The 20,828-nt window shown below is 41.7% G+C and overlaps 1 protein-coding gene across 1 annotated transcript in view; it reads right to left on the bottom strand.

The window, feature by feature from the left end:
- The window catches only part of DNAH5 (dynein axonemal heavy chain 5), a 250,897-nt gene that overhangs the window by 25,036 nt on the left and 205,033 nt on the right, over nt 1-20,828 (bottom strand). Inside the window, exons 70-75 of the mRNA XM_052659109.1 lie at nt 17,211-17,360; nt 12,673-12,918; nt 7,192-7,411; nt 5,166-5,371; nt 2,862-3,065; nt 112-327 (exon numbers count right to left, since the gene is read on the bottom strand). Coding sequence (XP_052515069.1) covers nt 112-327; nt 2,862-3,065; nt 5,166-5,371; nt 7,192-7,411; nt 12,673-12,918; nt 17,211-17,360 — 1,242 coding nt within the window. The remainder of the gene's footprint in view (nt 1-111; nt 328-2,861; nt 3,066-5,165; nt 5,372-7,191; nt 7,412-12,672; nt 12,919-17,210; nt 17,361-20,828) is intronic.

Raw genomic sequence — 20,828 nt, 5'->3', positions numbered from 1 at the left:
ACAGAGTCAGACACAACTGAGCGACTTAGCATAGCACTAATTCCTCACCGCCCCCGCAACCAACCAACCACGCACATCCACAGCTATTTTGTCAGGATGCCATCAACTCACTTCAAAAGGACCATAGTCCGGCGGCAGCTTCTCCAGCATGTCATCAGCCAGCCGGGCCACCACAGCCTCCCGGGTCTCATCCCCTCCGCCAGAGCTGTCTTTGGGCTGGATGCCCAGGATGGTGTCCAGCACGTCCTTGGCCAGCTTGCTCTGGTAGGTGATGTCAGCGTTGGGGTGCAGCCCGAACACCTCGGGACTGTCGTAGGTGGGCAAGCTCTGAACGACAAATACCCCACAGTGAGCAGAGACTGCTGACACAAGCACCAGTTAAATTACACGTCTTAGCAAACAAACATGATTTTATTAGGATAAGCATTTACATGATATTTCTTACTTGTGGCAGGCTACCATCTCAATAATTTCTCTAGGAAAGAATCAAAAGTGGGACTTCCCTGGCAGTCCAGTACTTAAGAACCTTCCTTCCAATGCAGGGGACATGGGCTCAATCCCTGGTCAGAGAACTGAGATCCCACACACCTCAGGGCAACTAAGCCCATGAGCCACAACTACTAAGCCCGTGGGCTACAACTCCTGAGACCAGGCACTGCAATGGAAGATTCTGAATGCTGCCACAAAGATCCCACGTGCCAAAACTAAGACCCAGTGTGGCCAAATAAATAAATATATATAAAAAAATAGAATCAAAAGTTGCCCTGAAAAGAAAGTTAACATAATAAGCCCATGGTTCTTTAATGTCTGCACTTTAAGCAAATTGATTCAGAGACACTATCTTATTTTATAATATATTTATAAAATAGAAAGGGAGCTATGGAATGGTATTTTGTTTCTCGAAGGTCCCGTCTAATTCAAACCAATTGTTTAAATAAATGGTGTATAACTAATTGTTACTAAAAATGACAGTTTTAGCAATTATGGCCGGATAAAACCAGAGGTGGGAAATGTACTCTTCCAAGGAGGAGAGAGACTAGGAAAAGTGAGAAATATTAAAAGTTAGAAAAACATACAGCAAGACACAGTAAGAAGCAACAAAGTTAGAAAAACATACAACAAGACACAGTAAGAAGCAGAAAAGTGAAAGCCGCTCAGTCGTGTCTGACTATACAGTCCATGGAATTCTCCAGGCCAGAATACTGCAGTGGGTATCCATTCCTTCTCCAGGGGATCTTTCCAACCCAAGGATCGATCGAACCCAGGTCTACCCCAATTGCAGGCGGATTATTTACCAGCTGAGCCATCAGGGAAGCCTAAGAATATTGGAGTGGCTAGCCTATCCCTTTTCCGGGGGATCTTCCCAACCCAGGAATCTAACCAGGGTCTCCTGCATTACAGGCAGAGTCTTTACCAGCTGAGCTACCTGGGAAGCCCTTAAGAAGCAGAACAGCAGTACTAGCAGATAAATACTACCCCAGCTACTTGAAAACAAGAAAATTTACCTACAATTTGACATATACTTCTATGTGAGAATTGTATATTTAACTTTATTAATGTTTTCCCTCCCTTCTAGTCCATTTTTTTTTCCTTCTAGTCCATTACTTTATTCCTTTTTACTTAATGCCCTCTTATGAGTGAACTCAAATTCTTATAAAATGAGATGTGTATAAATAAATCTATGTGCAGGCATATCTAAATTTATACCTTCGTATACACTTCTCCTCTTCAGTGCAAATGATTTAAAGACACATATAATACAGTTAAGACAAATATATTTGTAGATTTGAATTAACAAAAGTGTAGGGCTGGTGATATATGGTAAACTCATTACACGTATATATCACAGAACCTCTAAATATATTGATAAATTTAGCTCTTTGGGGCTGTTTTGCTTTAGTTGGTTCACCCTGAGATAAATCTGAGAGGCAAAAGAGATCACTAAATAATGATCTAATGAATTCCAGATTCAGAGACAGAAAATGTAGTTATTTGGAAGCACAAATCAAGTTTTTCCCCCCGATTTCCTGGCAAAATGTTATTCCTTCTTGGAGCAAGACTATAAAGTTGGAAGTGACTTTCCCGCCAAGGATATTTGGCAGTCTGGAGACATTTAAGGCTGTTATAGTGGGGTAGGAAGTGAAACTGACATCTAGTGGGTAGAGGAAAAAGGTGATGTTAGCCGTTCTACACAGGACTGTCCCCCGCCCCTGCAAAAATGTATTCAGTTCCAAATGTCAATGGTGCCAAAGCTGAGAAACTCAGTCTTAGAGGAATCTCTTATACAGAGTGTGTGTCTGAGAATACTCATATGCTGTCCATTACGTCAGGATTAAGAAACAGATTCACGGAATAAGGCAAATGCTTTGAAACACAAAACAAGATTGAGTATAGGGCATTGAGTATAATGCCCTACACAAAAGGGCATTTGTGTAGGTTCCCTGGATCTAAATCTGCCCAATCTGTCATCTCTCATAGAATATTCCTCACTGGGGCATTAAAAGAGAAGGAAAGTGGGACTTCCCTGGAGTTCCAGTGGTTAAGACTCCGTGATTCCACTGCAGGGGGCATGAGTGCTTGTTGTCCCTGGTCAGGGAACTAAAAGTCCACGTGGACAAAAAGAGAGAGAGAGAAAAGGGGAGCAGAGAACTGATACAAAACATACACTCAGAACAAATAAACAGCATAGTCACTAGATGAATATAAAACATATGAAGATAACATCTCTGGGGCTCAGAACCTTCCACGTTCAGTATGTACCACCATTAAGATTTATTTTCAAAGAAGTATGAAGTATAAATAAATAACAACAAAAAAACATAGATATTTGCTCTATGCATTAAATTCTGAAGATGACCAACCTGGATATATTGAAGATAGTTATCCACTGTGCTGCATTTTGGAATATTGTAGCCTTGGTAAAAGCTGAAATCCGGTCCAAACATATTTTCACTGAACCAAACTTTAGCAAGTGTATTCAACAGTCTCTTGTCATAGTCATCGGTGACCCTGCCTCCATACTGAATCTCTCCTATCATGTAGCGGACGGTGGTCCAGGAGACACCCTGGGAAAAGTTACAGAATGATGATGCAGAACTGATCACTGTCTCACACCATTTTCCCTGCCAGGTAACACCTATGTAGGCATTGTCATCATTGTCATCAATGTCATCCACTCATGCATTCTTCATTCACTCCTCAGTAACTAAAAAGTGCAGAAAGAAAATTAAATAGGCAAACATGCTGCTGCTGCTGCTGCTGCTAAGTCGCTGCAGTCGTGTCCGACTCTGTGCGACCCCATAGACGGCAGTCCACCAGGGTCCCCCGTCCCTGGGATTCTCCAGGCAAGAAAACTGGAGTGGGTTGCCATTTCCTTCTCCAATGCAGGAAAGTGAAAAGTGAAAGGGAAGTTGGTCAGTCGTGTCCGACTCTTAGCGACCCCATGGGCTACAGACCACCAGGCTCCTCTATCCATGGGATTTGCCAGGCAAGAGTACTGGAGTGGAGTGCCATCGCCTTCTCCGAGGCAAACATGAGGGGAACTCAAAGCTCATGTTCATCATTTGAAATAGATTCTCTTGGTGATGGATTCATGTACTTCTTCACTTTGATTTCAATAGGAAAAAATGCTTTTTTTTTTTAGAATATTGAGGCTGTTCCTTAAAAAGCACACATTCAAGAGTATGTGGATAAAGAAGTGGTATGTATGCACAATGGAATATTACTCAGCCGCTAAAAGGAACAAAATGAGGTCATCTGTAGAGATGTGGGTGGGTCTAGAGTCTGTCTGTAATACAGAGTGAAATAAGTCAGAAAAACAGATATCATATGTTAAGACATATATGTGGACTCTAGAAAAATGGTACAGATGAACCTTTTTCCAAGGCAGGAATAGAGAGGCAGCCATAAAAAACCAGCATGTGGACATAGTGGGGGAACGGAAGGGTGGGCAAATTGGGAAATTGGGATTGACATATATCCACTGAGTGTGTGTTAGTTACTCAGTCGTGTCCAACTCTATGCTACCCCATGGCCGCAGCCCACAAGCTTCTCTGTCTACGGGGATCCTCCAGGCAAGAATACTGGAGTGGATTGCCATGCCCTCCTCCAAGGGATCTTCCTGACCCAGGGATTGAACCCGGATCTCCTGCATTGCAGGCAGACTCTTTATCATCTGAGCCACAAAGGAAGCCTCATACATACACTACAACATATATAACAGAGAGCCAGTGGGAAGCTGGTGAATAGCACAAGGAGCTCAGCTCGGTACTCTGTGATGACCTAGAGGGGTAGGATCGGAGTGGGGTGGGGGAAAGGTATAAGAGAGAGGGGATATATTTATGTTCATGACTGATTCACTCCATTGTACAGCAGAAACTAACACAACATTTTAAACCAATTATTTTCAATTTTAAAAAAGTCATCTAGACTCTAAATATTTTGTGTTTTCAGTTCAGTTCAGTTGCTCAGTTGTGTCCGACTCTTTGCGACCCCATGAACCACAGCACACCAAGCCTCCCTGTCCATCACCAACTCCCAGAGTCCACCCAAACCCATGTCCATCAAGTCAGTGGTGCCATCCAACCATCTCATCTTTTGCCCTCCCCTTCTTCTCCTCCCCTCAATCTTTCCCAGCATCAGGGTTTTTTCCAATGAGTCAGCTCTTCGCATGAGGTGGCCAAAGTATTGGAGTTTCAGCTTCAACATCAGTCCTTCCAATGAACACCCAGGACTCATCTCCTTTAGGATGGACTGGTTTTAGGGTTTTAAAAAACAAGCTTCTTCATCCATTGCTCCCTCCCTCCAACAGATCCTGTTAGGTTGTCTTACTTGTAATGTCAACTTGCCTTGGAGAAATAAAAAGATAATCAAAATGTGTTCATTTTTTCCCTGAAATTAAGAGGTTATTGTGACCCAAGTTGCTATGCCTTAAAAAGGACTTTGCCAGTACAGAAAATCATCACTCTTACAGGATTTAGCCCAAAGCTGGGGTGGGGGAGCTCATGTTAGCTCAAGGATTCAAGCCCCAAATCACCCAAGGCAGAAAGCAGTGTGCCCAAGGTACCTTTTAAAAAAAAAATAAATTTACTTATTTTAATTGGAGGTTAATTACTTTACACTATTGTATTGGTTTGGGGCTGGTGCACTGGGACAACCCAAGGTACCTTTTTGAGATCCATGTCATCTAAATGGTTCTGGATGAACTGCACTGTGGCATTAAAATCGGCTTGGTTAAATTCATAGGGGATGTTCCAACCTAGGGGCCCAAACTTGCGCCTCTCCTGGACCGTTGAGTGCAGGAAAGCCACGGCATACAGCATGGGCTTCCACTGGGCCACAGCGCTCACATCCAGCAGGTCCTGGCTCACCCCTGTTGAGGTCAGGTGGGTAAAAACTGTATCATTTCTCAAACATCTTTATTTTCTACCACTTTTATAAGTTATTAATTATTGCTGTAAATTCCTGATATTAACATTCACTTATCTTGAATCATCTTTATCATAGTCACATGGCAGTTATAATTTAACTTTTGGGTACCCAGAGGGCATTTCTCTGAAAAATATGCACAGAGATTTGAGGGGAGTGGGGTCTTACTCACATGGATAAAGTTCTTACCAACATAACAAGAAAAAAGTAGGGCTAAAAATGGTGGCAAAATAAATACTGCTACTATTACTACGACGACTACTAATAACAGACATTATTATTATTATTACTACAAAGGGCATGTATGCAGAGACTGCAAAGACAAAGGCTACAAAGACTTCTATATACTCTATTAACAATTTAATATTAATTAGAATAGTGTATACAGTAGCCCATTGAAATTGAGTAGCACAAACCAATAGATATAAAATAAGGATATATTATATAATATAGGCAACATAGCCAGTATTTTACAATAACTATAAATGGAATATAACCTTTAGAAATTATGAATCACAATATTGTATGCTTGTAACTTATATTGTACAGCAACTATACTTCAATTAAAAAGAATAATAAAAAATAATAAAATTAAAAAGAAGCCCTTTGCAACCTGAGTATATTCTCCAAATTGTAATTATGATTATTATACAGATATACATTTGTCACATATACAATTATAAATGTTTTCATTTGCAAACTGTTTTTACAGACATCATCATTCCACATCTGCTCTATTGGCAAAAATGTGAGCCTTGGTAGCAACTCCAAAAAAAATCTCTTTGTAGATTTTTCAAATTTATATGTAATAACTATGTTGATTTTTATTAAATACATTATTATAATTTACACTTATCATTTTATTATCTCCATTTTAGATACTAGAAAACTGAAACACAGGTTGTTTGAGTGATGAGCACCCATGAGAATAAAGGTATTTGTTCAGGAAGGACCAGAAGCAGGATTTTTAACTCCAAGCTCACACTTTTTCTGTGACTGTGAGCTTCAAACAGGAAGTTATGACACAGAGGGAGTGAATGTATTGGGAACAAATTTGGCTCCAGTTGGGGCAGGAGGGGCGTTTGGGTCTGATTCGGTTGCTGTGGTCGGATTTCTAAATTCGCTCACATCCTGACATCCTTATACATGAGATGAAGGCAGAGGCCATAATTTTAATTCAGCTTCTCATCTTAGAAGAGGCTACTGCCCTGCCATTAGGTATGGAGCATGAAGACCGTAAACAGCAACATTATCCAGTTTAGATGTAACATAAAAGGGCAGCTGTCTAGCAGAGAAGGTTGTGGTTGTTTAGTTGTTAAGTTGTGTCTGACTGTTTGTGATCCCATGGACTGTAACCCACCAGGTTCCTCTGTTCATGGGATTTCCCAGGCAAGGATACTAGAGTGGTTGCCTTTGCTTTCTCCAGGGGATCTTTCCAACCCAGGCATCAAGCCAGTGTCTCTGCATTGGCAGGAGGATTCTTTCCCACTGAGCCAAGTGGGAAACTGAAAAGCACAGGCCAAAGGAGAGTGATACTGGGGAGACAGGAAAAACGTAAGGTGGAATCCGAAGCTCTGGGGCCCGAGCACGGCCAAGGATACTCCACGTGCAGCAGGACAGAGGTGGCTCTGCCCTCACCATCATCTTAAATCATAGCACCACTTGCTATAACTAATCCTATCGAATTCCTTTTCCATAACGCCTTTAAAGAAAACAATGTAAGCATAAGAACGTCCATAAACTTGGAAGGATTTCTCGACTCACCACCGTATGTTCTTTTCAGTCCTGCCCGGAGGCCCTGGGGGGGCTCATTGGCAAATTTGATGGACATCTGAAGGAGGGTGATGGGAAACTGCTTGTGAACCTCGGTTGTCATCCACAGGCGGAACGAGCCATGTACAAACTCGGTTTCTATAATTATATCCATTAGCTCATCCATGAAATCCAGTCCCAGATGGCAGTTCTGCAGAAGGGCCCATCCTCCCTAAGTCAGCAACAGGAAATGGAAATTAGTCCATTTTGTGTTTCACCCAGAGATTCAAATTAATACCTCCTTCAGAAACTAAGTAATTAAAACTTAAAAAAAATACACTAACCCCTATAAATTAATCTAGATCAAATCTAAGAATACAATCAGGTTTAACTGAGATAGGTTACACTTTTTCTTGTTCCATAAGTGTGTCTGATGGGATGCCATTACTAGCATGCCAATGCAGTAATAATATATGGTAGAAGTCATGAAAATCCCAAAGTAAAACATAAAAAGAGAGTTCCTAGAATACCACAACAGGGTTCCTATCCTCTAGAATGTGTAAGCGCCTTCTCTGGGGAATTAGACTATTCTAACAACAAGAGTCTTAGAAGATAATAAGTCATATCTCTGATACACATTATTCTATGTGCATAAGAAGATTCCTTGTACAAAGCAACACAGGCAAAAATTTAGGTCATGCAATAATAATTTTGTTGTTGTATTAGTCGCTAAGTCATGTCTGACTCTTTTGCAACCCTATCAACTATAGCCCGCCAGGCTCCTCTATCCATGGGATTTCCCAGGCAAGAATGCTGGAACGGGTTGCCTTTTCCTTCTCCAGATCTTCCCAATCCAGAGACCAAAACCAGGTCTCCTGAATTGGAAGGCAGATTCTTGACCATTGAGCCACTATGGAAGCCCCAATAATAATCATTTCAATATCTAACCCATAGAATAATTTTGCTAAAATCATCTACAATATACAGATCATAATCTTGAGTTATTTTCTTGACTCTGTAATTTTGGATCATTTTGATTTGATTAGTGTAACCTATTTTTCTTTGCACAACATAAACTAAGTACCAGACCTAAAATCTTAATCAAGTTACATGTAAAACTGATCCCTTTTGGAATGTCACATATCTGCTTTAATTTTCTTCAGAAGTATATAATGAATAAATATTTAATTTTTTCCTATGAAAATTTAATTGATACTGTTCACAATTCAAAAAAAGGAGAATTAAATGCAAAACATAACAACAAAAAGGCTTCAGATGCTCTTTCATCCAGAATACAAGTGACTCCTGATCTAAGTTTCTTAGTTGAGAATTTTGATGGTTGAACATTCAGCCACAGAAAGGAATTCCTTAGCCAACTTAGCTTCTTTGGCCTCACTGCTTTCAGTATTAATATTTTGTGTTCTTCTTACTGAGCAGATCTTCCATTTTACTATTCTAGAATAGTTGGTTCATTCTGGCATAAAACACTATTGTCTCTGACAAGTTTCAAACATGCTAATAATAGTAAGAAATCTTTTTACATTTGACTAGAAATTAAACTACTAAACAGAAAACACAGATAAATTGAAGGCTAAAAATATTCCATTTAAATTCTAATTTAGTTTCCTGAAACTATAATATTAGTTCCACCATTATTTATTTTAATTCAAATTGAATCAGTGTCCTGTGAATGTTAGTGTCTTTGTTTTCTAAGTACAGTATTAGCAGAGGGAGGAAGTCAGTATTGGTGGTCAGGGGAGGCCAAGAGGAAGGAGAGGCCAGGACTAGACCTGGGATTCCGAATCATGGATGTATTGTTCATCTCAAGAAAATCAGAGATACCAAGGGAACATTTCATGCAAATATAGGCTCAATAAAGGACAGAAATGGTATGGACCAAACAGAAGCAGAGGATGTTAAGAAGAGGTGGCAAGAATGCACAGAAGAACTGTACAAAAAAGATCTTCACTACCCAGATAACCATGATGGTGTGATCATTCACCTAGAGCCAGACATCCTGGAATGTGAAGTCAAGCGGGCCTTAGGAAGCATCACTACAATCAAAGCTAGTGGAGCAGATGGATTCCAGTTGAGCTATTTCAAATCCTAAAAGATGATGCTGTGAAAGTGATGCATTGAATATGCCAGCAAATTGGGAAAACTCAGCAGTGGCCACAGGACTGGAAAAGGTCAGTTTTCATTCCAATCCCAAAGAAGGGCAATGCCAAAGAATGCTCAAACTAGTGCACAATTGCACTCATCTCACACATCAGCAAAGTAATGCTCAAAATTCTCTAAGCCAAGTTTCAACAGTACGTGAACCATGAACTTTCAGATGTTCAAGCTGGATTTAGGAAAAGTAGAGGAACCGGAGATCAAATTGCCAATATCCGTTGCATCATTGAAAAAGCAAGAGAGTTCCAGAAAAACACCTACTTCTGCTTTATTGACTATGCCAAAGCCTTTAACTGTGTGGATCACAACAAACTGTGGAAAAGTCTTCAAGAGATGGGAATACCAGACCACCTGACCTGCCTCTTGAGAAATCTGTATGCAGGTCAAGAAGCAACAGTTAGAACCAGACATGGAACAACAGACTGGTTGCAAATCAGGAAAGGAATATGTCAAGGCTGTATATGGCCACCCTGCTTATTTAGCTTATATGCAGAGGTCATCATGCTAAATGCTGGGTTGGATGAAGCACAAGCTGGAATCAAGATTGCCGGGAGAAATATAATAGCCTCAGATATGCAGATGATATCACCCTTATTGCAGAAAGTGAAGAAGAACTAAAGAACCTCTTGATAAAAGTGAAAGAGGAGAGTGAAATGTTGGCTGAAAACTCAACGTTCAGAAAACTAAGATCATGGCATCCAGTCCCATCACTTCACGGCAAGTAGATGGGGAAACAATGGATACAGTAAGAGACTTTATTTTCTTAGGGTCCAAAATCACTGCAGATGGTGACTGCAGCCATGAAATTAAAAGATGCTTGCTCCTTGGAAGAAAAGGTATAATCAACCTAGACATCATATTAAAAAGCAGAGACATTACTCTGCCAACAAAATTCCATCTAGTCAAAGGTATGGTTTTTCCAGTAGTCATGTATGGATGCGAGAGTTGGACTATAAAGAAAGCTGAGTGCTAAAGAACTGATACTTTTGTACTGTGGTGTTGAAGAAGACTTTTGAGAGTCCCTTGGACTGCAAGGAGATCCAACCAGTAAATCCTAAAGGAAATCAGTCCTGAATGTTCATTGTAAGGACCAATGCTGAAACTCCAATACTTTAACCACTTGATGCAAAGAACTAACTCATTGGAAAAGACCCTAATGCTGGGAAAAATTGAAGGCAGGAGGAGAAGGGGATGACAGAGGATGAGATGGTTGGATGGCATCACCGGCTTTATGGACATGAGTTTGAGTAAGCTCCTGGAGTTGGTAATGGACCAGGAAGCCTGGCATGCTGCAGTCCATGGGGTCACAGAGAGTCGAACATGACTGAGCAACTGAACTGAACTGAAATATATTTAAATCATGTGCTTTCTGCCCTCCCCCTCCCAACTGCAAACTAAGCACAGCAGTCAGCACACAGCACAAGAGAGGCCCCTCCCTTTCACCAAAGCTGGGGGCAGGGCATGGCTTGAGGATGGAAGAGGCAAATATGGAGATTCTAGAACCCAACAGACTCAGTTCTAGACTGGGGGAAGGGATCAGGCTGTAGCACAGTGGCAAGGTTCTAGAGTCAGCAGCTAGGACCTAGAACCCAGTGGTTTCATGGTGGGCCTCGTGCCTGGTGGCTGGAGGGAGACAGCCAATTCTGTTCAAAACGGTGGTGGGGAGGGGAGGTGTTCCCTGGAGGGCACAGAGGGTTCTTGAGATATTGAGGGGAGAGCTCAGGCTTAGTGAAGGAGGCATGGAGTCTGCTCCAAAATAGGCTGGAAAAGCATCTAGACCATGACTGCATGTTCTCCAGTAGGAATAAGAGGCAAGTGCTTCTGCCACCCTGTACTTGGCCAAAGGGTGCAGGGAAAGGGGAGCAGGGGCGGAGGGGGCCTCTGGCCGAGCTGGGAACCCAAAAGAAGGTTGTGCTCAGTCACATATCTGACTCTGTGACCCCATGGACTGCAACCTGTCAGGCTTCTTTGTCCAAGGGGATTTTCCAGGCAAGAACACTGGACTGGGTTGCCATGCCCTTCTCCAGGGGATCTTGCTGACCCAGGGATTGAATTTGGGTCTCCCACACTGCTGTGCTGTGCTTGGATGCTGTCACGTCTGACTCTTTTAGACCCCATGGACTATCGTACGCCAGGCTCCTCCGTCCATGGGGATTCTCCAGGAGGGCAAGAATACTGGAGTGGGTTGCCATGCCCTCCTCCAGGGGATCTTCCCCACCCAGGGATCAAACCCAGGTTTTCTACATTGCAGGCAGATTCTGTACCAGCTGAGCTACCAGGGAAGCCCATATATATTTTTTATATGTGGAAATTGAGGTTAAGGTCAAGGGACTGACTACAAATTGACCTGCCAAAATGTACACCCTTTAGAGTCTTGCTGTGTGTTGATGGTGGGGTTTTTCTCCCCTTTTCATTAAACCTGCGAGGTGACAGAAAGGATGGTACATATAGAAGGACCTTCTAAATGCCTTTGACAAATGACCATGTAGACACGAGGGAGACTTCGTGTGGCTGGGAGGAGCCTCTGGCTCTTCAAGAAGGTGACCCGAGTGTACACTATTATAAAATTGGATCCGTCTGGACACCGAAGGTTAGACCAGAGTAAACACACGAGTGTTCTGGAGCTTGAGTTCCAGAGAGGAAACAGGACCTTCTGCATGCAGGTAACTTTAAGTCTCTCAAAGTGCCTCAGCTCTAAACTTGTCCCATTGGCAGGTCATCACATGACTTCCAGCTACAATGGCCCCAGACCAGTCCTGAGCATGGCCTGAGCTGTATGCTGTTGAATTTGCAAGCTGTCAAGGGCTCAAGGAGCCCACCTGGAAGGCGACAGGCCAGGTTTCCAGAAAATCTCTGGTACCACCGCAGGGTAATGGCAGATTCCTGGCCTCTGGAATCTGGGCCAGGCCTAAGGGACTCCAGGGCACAGATTTTGCATTCTGGATTGTGTTGTGGATTCCAAAGTGCTGTAGATTTCCCAAGAAGATCTACAGGGGCTGGAACTTAAGGAACAGAGGGGAGACTGTGAACCCCAAAGAAGGTTCGGGACCTGGAGCAGGGTTGAGCATTATGCAAATGGGTCAGGAAATAAGATGCTTTCACCAGACAAGCTTCCCAGAATTCAAGGCTCAGCAGAAAACATTTTACATTGTATTCATTTTTCCATGAAAATTTTCTAAGAGGTGCTTTTCCCGGTTTAGCAAACAGAACGCAACACATAAATTTCGGCACTTAAGGATGTGTAGGTTCCTTCCTGCAATGTTACCCTATAAGCGGCAATGTCAACAGCAGAATACAAAAGTAGACATCAGGTCTCACGTTCGCCATGGTCTGCTGTAGGAGCCTGCGAGCATGGATCTCCTGGCCCTGTCCCATGGACACGTAGCGCGTTTCTATTTTTAGTCTCTTCCCCAAGGCGATGATGGAGTCTGTGGGGTCTGAGCCCATAGACAGGAGACAGATGAGCGGTGTCCGAGGGTCAGATTCCTCCCATGTCCTTTCCAAGTCCAGGATAATGGCTTCTGCATACTTTTGTCCCATGGAGTCCATGATGTATTTACGGGCCTGCCAAAAACAGCACACGGGTCACCAAAACTAGCTCCAACCCCTTCTTATTCACAATTCAGTGTGGTTCCCAAAATTCATTTTTGCAGATTATTTCAATGATGTCCACAGTAATCCTGCCAGGAAAATAGGGCAGAGGTTGTTTGTTTGTTTGTTTTCTTGTGGGTTAACCTCTTTTTTTGCTTGCTTATTTGTTTGAATCCTCACTCTATCTGCTAGCAATGTGAGAGATGCAGGTTCAATCCCTGGGTCAGAAAGATATGCTGGAGGAGGGCATGGCACCCCACTCTAGTATTCTTGCCTGGAGAATCCCATGGACAGAGGATCCTGGCAGGCTACAGCCCATGGGATCTCAAAGAGTCAGGCACGACTGAGTGACTAACACTTTCAGATTTCACTTGCCCAAAACATAATCATACATTTAAAAGACCAGAACCCAGGTTGGTCAAATCCTTGTCTGGGACCTCATTCAATATACTGGCTGCTTCATACTATACAGAAGGTTTAAAATATTTGGCAACTCTATTATTGAGGATGCTTTAAAGGAAAAGTGTGTGTGTGTGTGTGTGTGTGTGTGTGTGTGTGTGTGTGCATATGCGCTCAGTTGTGTTTGACTCTGTGCAACCCCAGGGACTGTAGCCCACCAGGCTTCTCTGTCCACGGGATTTTTCAGGCAAGAATACTGGGGTGGGTTGCCAGGATCACCTCTGTGTCTCCTGCACTGGCAGGTGGGTTCTTTACCACTAGCACCACCTGGGAAGCCCAAGGGAAAATTATAAGCATTCAAATAATCAAGTAAGTAGTACAATGCCTGGGATTGAATGGATGCTTAACATAAGTACTGTTAAATGACGACTTATGGAAAGAAAGGTATCGAATACTTATTGAATTACTTAACTAATTTTAAAGGTTTAACCCAACTGTACTTGGAGCACAGGATGCCGCTTATTTTTGTATCTCTTAATATCCAGTTGACCAGAGCCACTATGGAATCCCCTAACATAAGTATTAATATAAACAGTTCCCTGGTGGTTCAAACAGTAAAGAATCTGCGTGAAAAACAGGAGACCTGGGTTTGATCCCTGGGTCGGGAAGATCCCCTGGAGGAGGGCAAGGCAGCCCACTCTAATATTCTTGCCTGGAGAATCCCATGGACAGAGAAGCCCGGCAGGCTACAGTCCATGCGGTCACACAGTTGGACACAACTGAATAACTAACGTTTTTACTTTCACACATTTTTTACAGCCTTCTGAAAGGTACTTTAAAAGTTTGATTGACATTCTTTGGCATCTCCAAAAGTCTATTTGTATACAAATTCATCACAGCCATTAAGCAGTGTGCTTGGTGATCAGAAATGACTTCATAGCCTGGATGCCCAGGTATACCACGGACTGCAGTTGTTTCTCAGCCACAGGTACCTGGTACAGCCATCACTGCAGCATCTCTCAAGATCCAAGTGCTTTGTCTTCTAGTCTAGCAGGAGCTCAAAATGCCAGTCTTGTCATAGAACTCATCATTGATCCCACATGGAAATTTCTATTCAAGCTATGAGCTAATATACTGTTCCCTACATCAGGGGCCAAGTGGTAAATATTTTATATTTTGGTGGCCATACAGTCTCTGGTGCAACAACTTAACCTATCACTGTAGCATGAAAGCAGCTATAGAGAGTCCATAAACAAATGAGCCTATGGTCCATTAAAACTTTATGGACCCTGGAATTCAAATGTTGTATAATTTTTGCATATCACAAAATATTGTTTTGAGTTTTTTTCAAGCATTTAAAACTATAAAAACCATTCTTAGCTCAGTAGCTATACAGAAACTAGCAGTAGCACAAGACATCCTCTGATAGTACATTGTTCTTTTAACCAGGATTTTGACTGTGTCTGCAGTCACGCTCAGCTGAAATGCTGAGAATAAGCCTAATGCTCTTACGGGGAACAGGGATTGAATATGTCTACAGTGTAGACCTTCTCATCTGCTTCCCAAGAAGGTGTCTGGTTGAAAAATCACACAAGAAATCTAATGTGAGAATAAGAACCTCAGAGGAGAGAACATGTTTGCAAGGGGCCTTCTAGATCTTGCTTAAGACTTGGATGTTATCATAAGCACCATGGGAAGCCATTAGAGGAACAGAATAATGATATTTCCATTTCTCCTAGAATATACAAGATGGGCTAGGGTGGGCGAGGTGAGAATGAACTAGAAGAGACTCGTTAGGAAGACATGCCTGTTATCAGCCTAAGGATTTCAGGCCAGGATAAAGATAACAAAGTTACAAAGGACTGGGAGACATTTAAATTTCCACATTTACCCCAATAAAGTGTGAAAAGAATTAAAAGGGAAAGAAGGAAGGAAAGAAGAGAGAAGGAAAGAAGGGAGGGAGGCAAAGAGCGAGAGAGAGAAGGGAGAAAAGTCTACTTGAAACTTCTACATTCCCCTTAAATAAGGCAACTATTTGACAGTTCATTTGGACAGGATGAAAGGAATGAAGTTGAGAAGAAAAATCAAAGGAAGGGGGTGATGTCAGGGCCCTGAGTTGCAAAATTCATTTTTCTTTTCTGAATAAATCATTGAATTCGGTTGTTTCCAAAGTACCTAGGAGGACTGGGAGTTGGTTACTCCGAATGTTTTTAACAGTCCTCTGGAGAGTAAAGGGGAAAACTCCCTACCTTCTATGAGAAACTCCAGCCTACTGTTATTTTATGGCTTATTCTTAAAAGTCCATTAAAAAAATCAATGTCTGGGAATAGTAGCATTTAACTTTTAGCTGTGAAGGCAAGACACCACAAGTCTGTTTCATGTGTATACTTCCATGATGGAAGCAGATGAAAAGTCTTTGAAAAGACGGATCTTCTGGAGGCAGGGCTTATATTTAAACCTAAGTGTCACTCAAGGAATTTTATGCAAAGCTTCTTTCTCACATCAAGGTTTATGACACATCCCAGGATAACGACTATGGGTTTGGGAACTCTGTACAGCCCTGTAGACTTTCTCTTTCCTCTCTAGTAACTGAACAGTCTTCCTACTCAAGAAATACTACATTGAAAGTGAAAAGTGAAAGTGAAGTAGCTCAGTCATGTCCGACTCTTTGCAACCCCATGGACTGTAGCCTACCAGTCTCCTCAGTCCATGGAGTTTCACAGGCAAGAATACTGGAGTGGGTTGCCATTTCCTTCTCCAGGGGATCTTCCCGACCCAGGGGTCGAACCCAGGTCTCCTGCATTGCAGGCAGATGCTTTACCATCTGAGCCACCAGGGAATACTACATTACTACTGGCAAAATGGAGTTCCCTATCTTTTCTGAGTTAATGTAAAAATGATATGGAAGAACAATGCATTACCTTTATGTTATACCAATGTGCCCACCTTAGAAACGTAGTTTCGACTACCTGAGTGAGTGAGTGAGTGAAGTCACTCAGTCGTGTCCGACTCTTTGCGACCCCATGGACTGTAGCCTACCAAGCTCCTCTGTCCATGGGGTTTTCCAGGCAACAGTACTGGAATGGATTGCCATTTCCTTCTCCAGGGGATCTTCCCGACCCAGGGATCGAACCCGGGTCTCCGGTATTGTAGACAGACGCTTTACCGTCTGAGCTACCAGGGAAGTTAACTTCAACTACCCTACTATTAATATATAGCACAAGGGAAAACAAGGGCGGTGCAATCTGTTTGTCGGACATATATTAAGCCATCATTAAAGATGCACTTCAATATACAGTAGGTGCAGACAAATTTTGATTCCACTTATGCAAAGTACCTAGAAGAGTCAAATTCATAGAGTCAGAAAGTACATTGGTAGATGCCAGCAGGAGGTTGAGGGGTGGGGATGGGGTGGGGAAGGAAATTGAGGAATTAGTGTTTAATGGGGACAGAGTTTCAGTTCAGGAAGGTAGAGAACTCCAGAGATGGATGATGGTGAGACTTGAACAACAATGTGAATGTACTTAGTGCCACTGGACCGTATAGTTACGTGTGGTAAAATAGTATGATTTATATTATGTGACTTTTACCACAATTAAAAAAAACATTTAAAAAGAAACAAAACAAAAAGTAGCTTCCTCATTCGCTCTTATTGTACCACTTAGGCCAAATAAAATTAGTAAATCACTTAGCCACATGTACACCTCAGTACATTTTTCCATTTTTCACAACTGCATTGTTGGAAAATTATACAGAAGCTCATATGAAAATTCTCATGGGGGTTAACATTTTAAATATTCTTTAAAATTTAAAAGGAAATTCTCCTTTAAAATATTCTCTTATTTTTTAACATATGCACTTTTTACCTGGGCAATGGTTCTGTCGGGACACCAGGATCTAATAAGGAGAAGACGTCGAAAGCAATCAAGAGATTTATCATAGGCGTTTGGAAGGGGTTCCTCCTCAGGGTTTTCCTTATCAAACCAAATTTTCCACATTTTCTCATTTCTTGATATCTGAAAATACCAGGGGATAAGAAATGTGTCACACCACAGAAAAATCTTTCAGTAAGACTTCACAGATATTTTTCTGATGATTCCAGACATGTGTGAATGATATCCTGTGTGTGTGTGCATGCTCAGGTGTGTCTGACTCTTTGCAACCCCATGGGCTGTAGCCACCAGGCTCCTCTGACCACAAGATTCTCCAGGCAAGAATATGGGAGTGGGAAAAGGAAATGATATCCCTTGACTATTTTTTAAAATTTTATAGCCTGGTACCAAAAAGTCTGAGAGTCGAAAATCAAATGTGATTTGTTCTAAAGTCAGTCTGTATTAACACCAGCCTACAGGCCCCTTTTAAAGGGAGAACTCTGCTGTGTCATTTTTTCTATCCCTTTGTGGTAACAACTCTGTAAAGAACAAAGAGATCAATGCAAATTCATTTTCATTATTTTAAGGAAATCTGTTTTGATTCATGAGATCTCCCATGATCAAGAATCAAGTCTCATTCACTTATGTTTCCTCATTCCCCAGGATCATTCTTGGAACAAAAGAAGACATTTAATACATGTTTATTATTGAAGCTTTCTGGTCAATACTCTATCAATCTAGAGTCATTTGAAATATACCACTTAATATCATCATTAAGTGAATAATCACACTTGCTTCATTTGGGCAATTGATACAGGGGAAGAAAAAAGACAGTTCATTATCCTTTGAAGCTTACAAAAATTGAAAAGAGATAAGCCTTAAACAAACATCCCACAATCACAGAACAAGTCAGATCTGCAGATAAACATGATCTTATGTTCTCTGGTATATTTCCTTTGACTAAGCAACCTAAATGTCCATCAACAGATGAATGGATAAAGAAGTTGTGGTACATGTATAAGTGGAATATTTTTCTGCTGCTGTTCAGTCATGTCTGACTCTTTGCAACCCATGGACTGTAACCCATGTGGCTCCCTCTGTCTATGGGATTTCTTAGGCAGGAATACTAGAATAGGTTGCCATTTCCTTCTCCAGGGGATCCTCCCAACCCAGAAATCAAACCCACATCTCTTGCACCTCTTGCACTGAGAGGCAGATTCTTTACTTCTGCACCACCTGGGAAGCCCACAGTGGAATATTCTTCAGCCATAAAAAGGAACTGAATTGGATCATTTGCAGTAATGCGGATGAACCTAGAGTCTGTCATACAGAGTGAAGAAAGTCAGAAAGAGAAAAAGAAATACTGCATATTAATGCATATAAGTGGAATCTAGAAAAAAATGGTACAGATGAACCCATTTGCAGGGCAGGAATAGAGACACAGATGTAGAGAACAGACATGTCGACACAGAAGGGGAAAGGGAGGGTGGGACGAACTGAGAGATTTTGGATTGACATATATACAGCATCATGTGTAAAACTGGAGAAGGAAATGGCATCCCACTCCGGTTTTCTTGCCCAGAGAATTCCATGAACAAAGGACCTTGGTGGGCTACAGTCCATGGGGTCACAAACAGTTGGCATGAATGAGTGATTAAGCATACATACATACATACATACATGTGTAAAACAGATGGTTATTGGGAAGCTGTTGTATAGCACAGGTTGCTTAGCTCGGTGCTCTGTGATGACCTAGAGGGGTGGATGGGGGGTGGGTGGGAGGGAGGTCTAAGAGGGAGGGGATATATGTATACATATAGCTGGTTCACTTCATTGAAACTAACAACATGGTTAAGCAATCATACTCCAATTAAAAAAAAAAAAGTTCCAAATGTATTTCTCAGAGGTGTAATCAAAGGAAAAAGGCATATGGGTTCATATTCAGAAAGTATCACTTAAGAATAAAAATAACCTGTCTCAGTCACAAAAGACTACATTTTGTGGAGGGATTTCAGGTATAAAATATAATCTCCAAAAGACAGTTACTTCAATAACAAACAATGGTCCAGGAAAGCTCACTAGGAGTTACCCCATAGGGGAACAAGCTAGAATTCATTAAAATCTCCCAAAGAAAAGCTATTTAACCCAAGAGAACAGCTTGCACCCAAATTACATGGTCATCACCAGGCCTAAGCCAAAACATAAAAATATAGCTTAAGCTTTCCGTCAATCTAAGCTGGCAAAGTCAAGGACCAACGTTAGGACAAATACCATATGACATCATTTCTAAAGGCTTCCCTGGTGGCTCAGGTGGTAAAGAATCTGCCCACATTGCAGAAGACCTGGGTTCGATCCCTGGGTCAGGAAGATCCCCTAGAAAAGAGAACGGCTACCCACTCCAGTATTCTGACCTGGAGAAACCCACGGACAGAGGAGACTGGCAGGCTACAGTCCACGGGGTCCCAAAGAGTCAGACACGACTGAGTGACTGACATACATATCATTTCTAAAATGTGATACATAGAGATTTACTTATGAAACAGAAACAAACTCACAGACATAGAAAACAAATTTATGGTTACAAAAAAGGAAAGGGGGTAGGAGAGAGACAAATCAGGGGTTATAGCAGATATAGGCGTCTATATACAAAATAGATAAATAAAAAGGTCCTACTGTACAGCACAGGGAACTAAATTCAATATCTTATAATAAACCCTAATGAGAAAGAATATAGTGTGTATGTGTGTGTGTCCATGTGTGTGTGTGAAACTAAATCACCTTTCTGTACACCAGAAAATAACATAACACTGTGAATCAACCATGTGTGAAAGTGTTAGTTGCTCAGTCAAGTCTGACTCTTTGCGACCCTGTGGACTGTAGCCCATCAGGCTCCTCCTCTGTCCATGGGATTCTCCAGGCAAGAATACTGGAGTGGGTATCCAGGGGGTCTCCCAGACCCAGGGATCAAACCCAGGTCTCCTGCATTGCAGGCAGATTCTTTACCGTCTGAGCCACCTGGAAAGCCCAATCATACATCAGTTTTAAAAAAGGACCTGTGTTTGGACATCTTCTGGTAAAGCCTTCAATGTGCAGCTGAAGAAAGCAACCTTGCTATTCAGGCAACTTCCTGCTGATCATCAGATTTTCAAGAACCTGTTTCTTGACTTGTCTCAATTCAAGTTTCCATACCCAAGTGCCATAATTCCAATATACACACAATTCATCCAAAACTGGCTGTTTATGAAAGTACAACAATTTCTAAAAATAAAAGGCCAGGTGTTTGTGTTAGATTCATACCCAGATACCTAGCTAAGGCAGTGTAAACAAGGAGAGGAGGAAGAGAGAGACAGGAACTAGAGGCAAGAAAGGATATTTAGCATTCAGAGGCAGGTTGTTCCTACTTCTCGTCATTCAATCTATAGGAAGATGACAAAACTTCTTGACCATATCTAATCTCTCTCTCTTTTTTTTTTTTTTTAGAGAAAAGCAATACTAGAGTTTCATTTTGAGTAGAAAAACAAAACAAAAATTGAAAATAGCATGATTTTATATTGTAACAGCAATCTCTTAAACTAATTGAATCTGTTTTCCCCCTGGTAGATCTCCAATTGG

The sequence above is a fragment of the Budorcas taxicolor genome, chromosome 20 (genome assembly GCF_023091745.1).
Source record: "Budorcas taxicolor isolate Tak-1 chromosome 20, Takin1.1, whole genome shotgun sequence".
Lineage (NCBI taxonomy): Eukaryota > Metazoa > Chordata > Mammalia > Artiodactyla > Bovidae > Budorcas > Budorcas taxicolor.
Note: the sequence above shows the minus strand (reverse complement) of the source record. Positions and strands in the feature narration are given on the sequence as shown.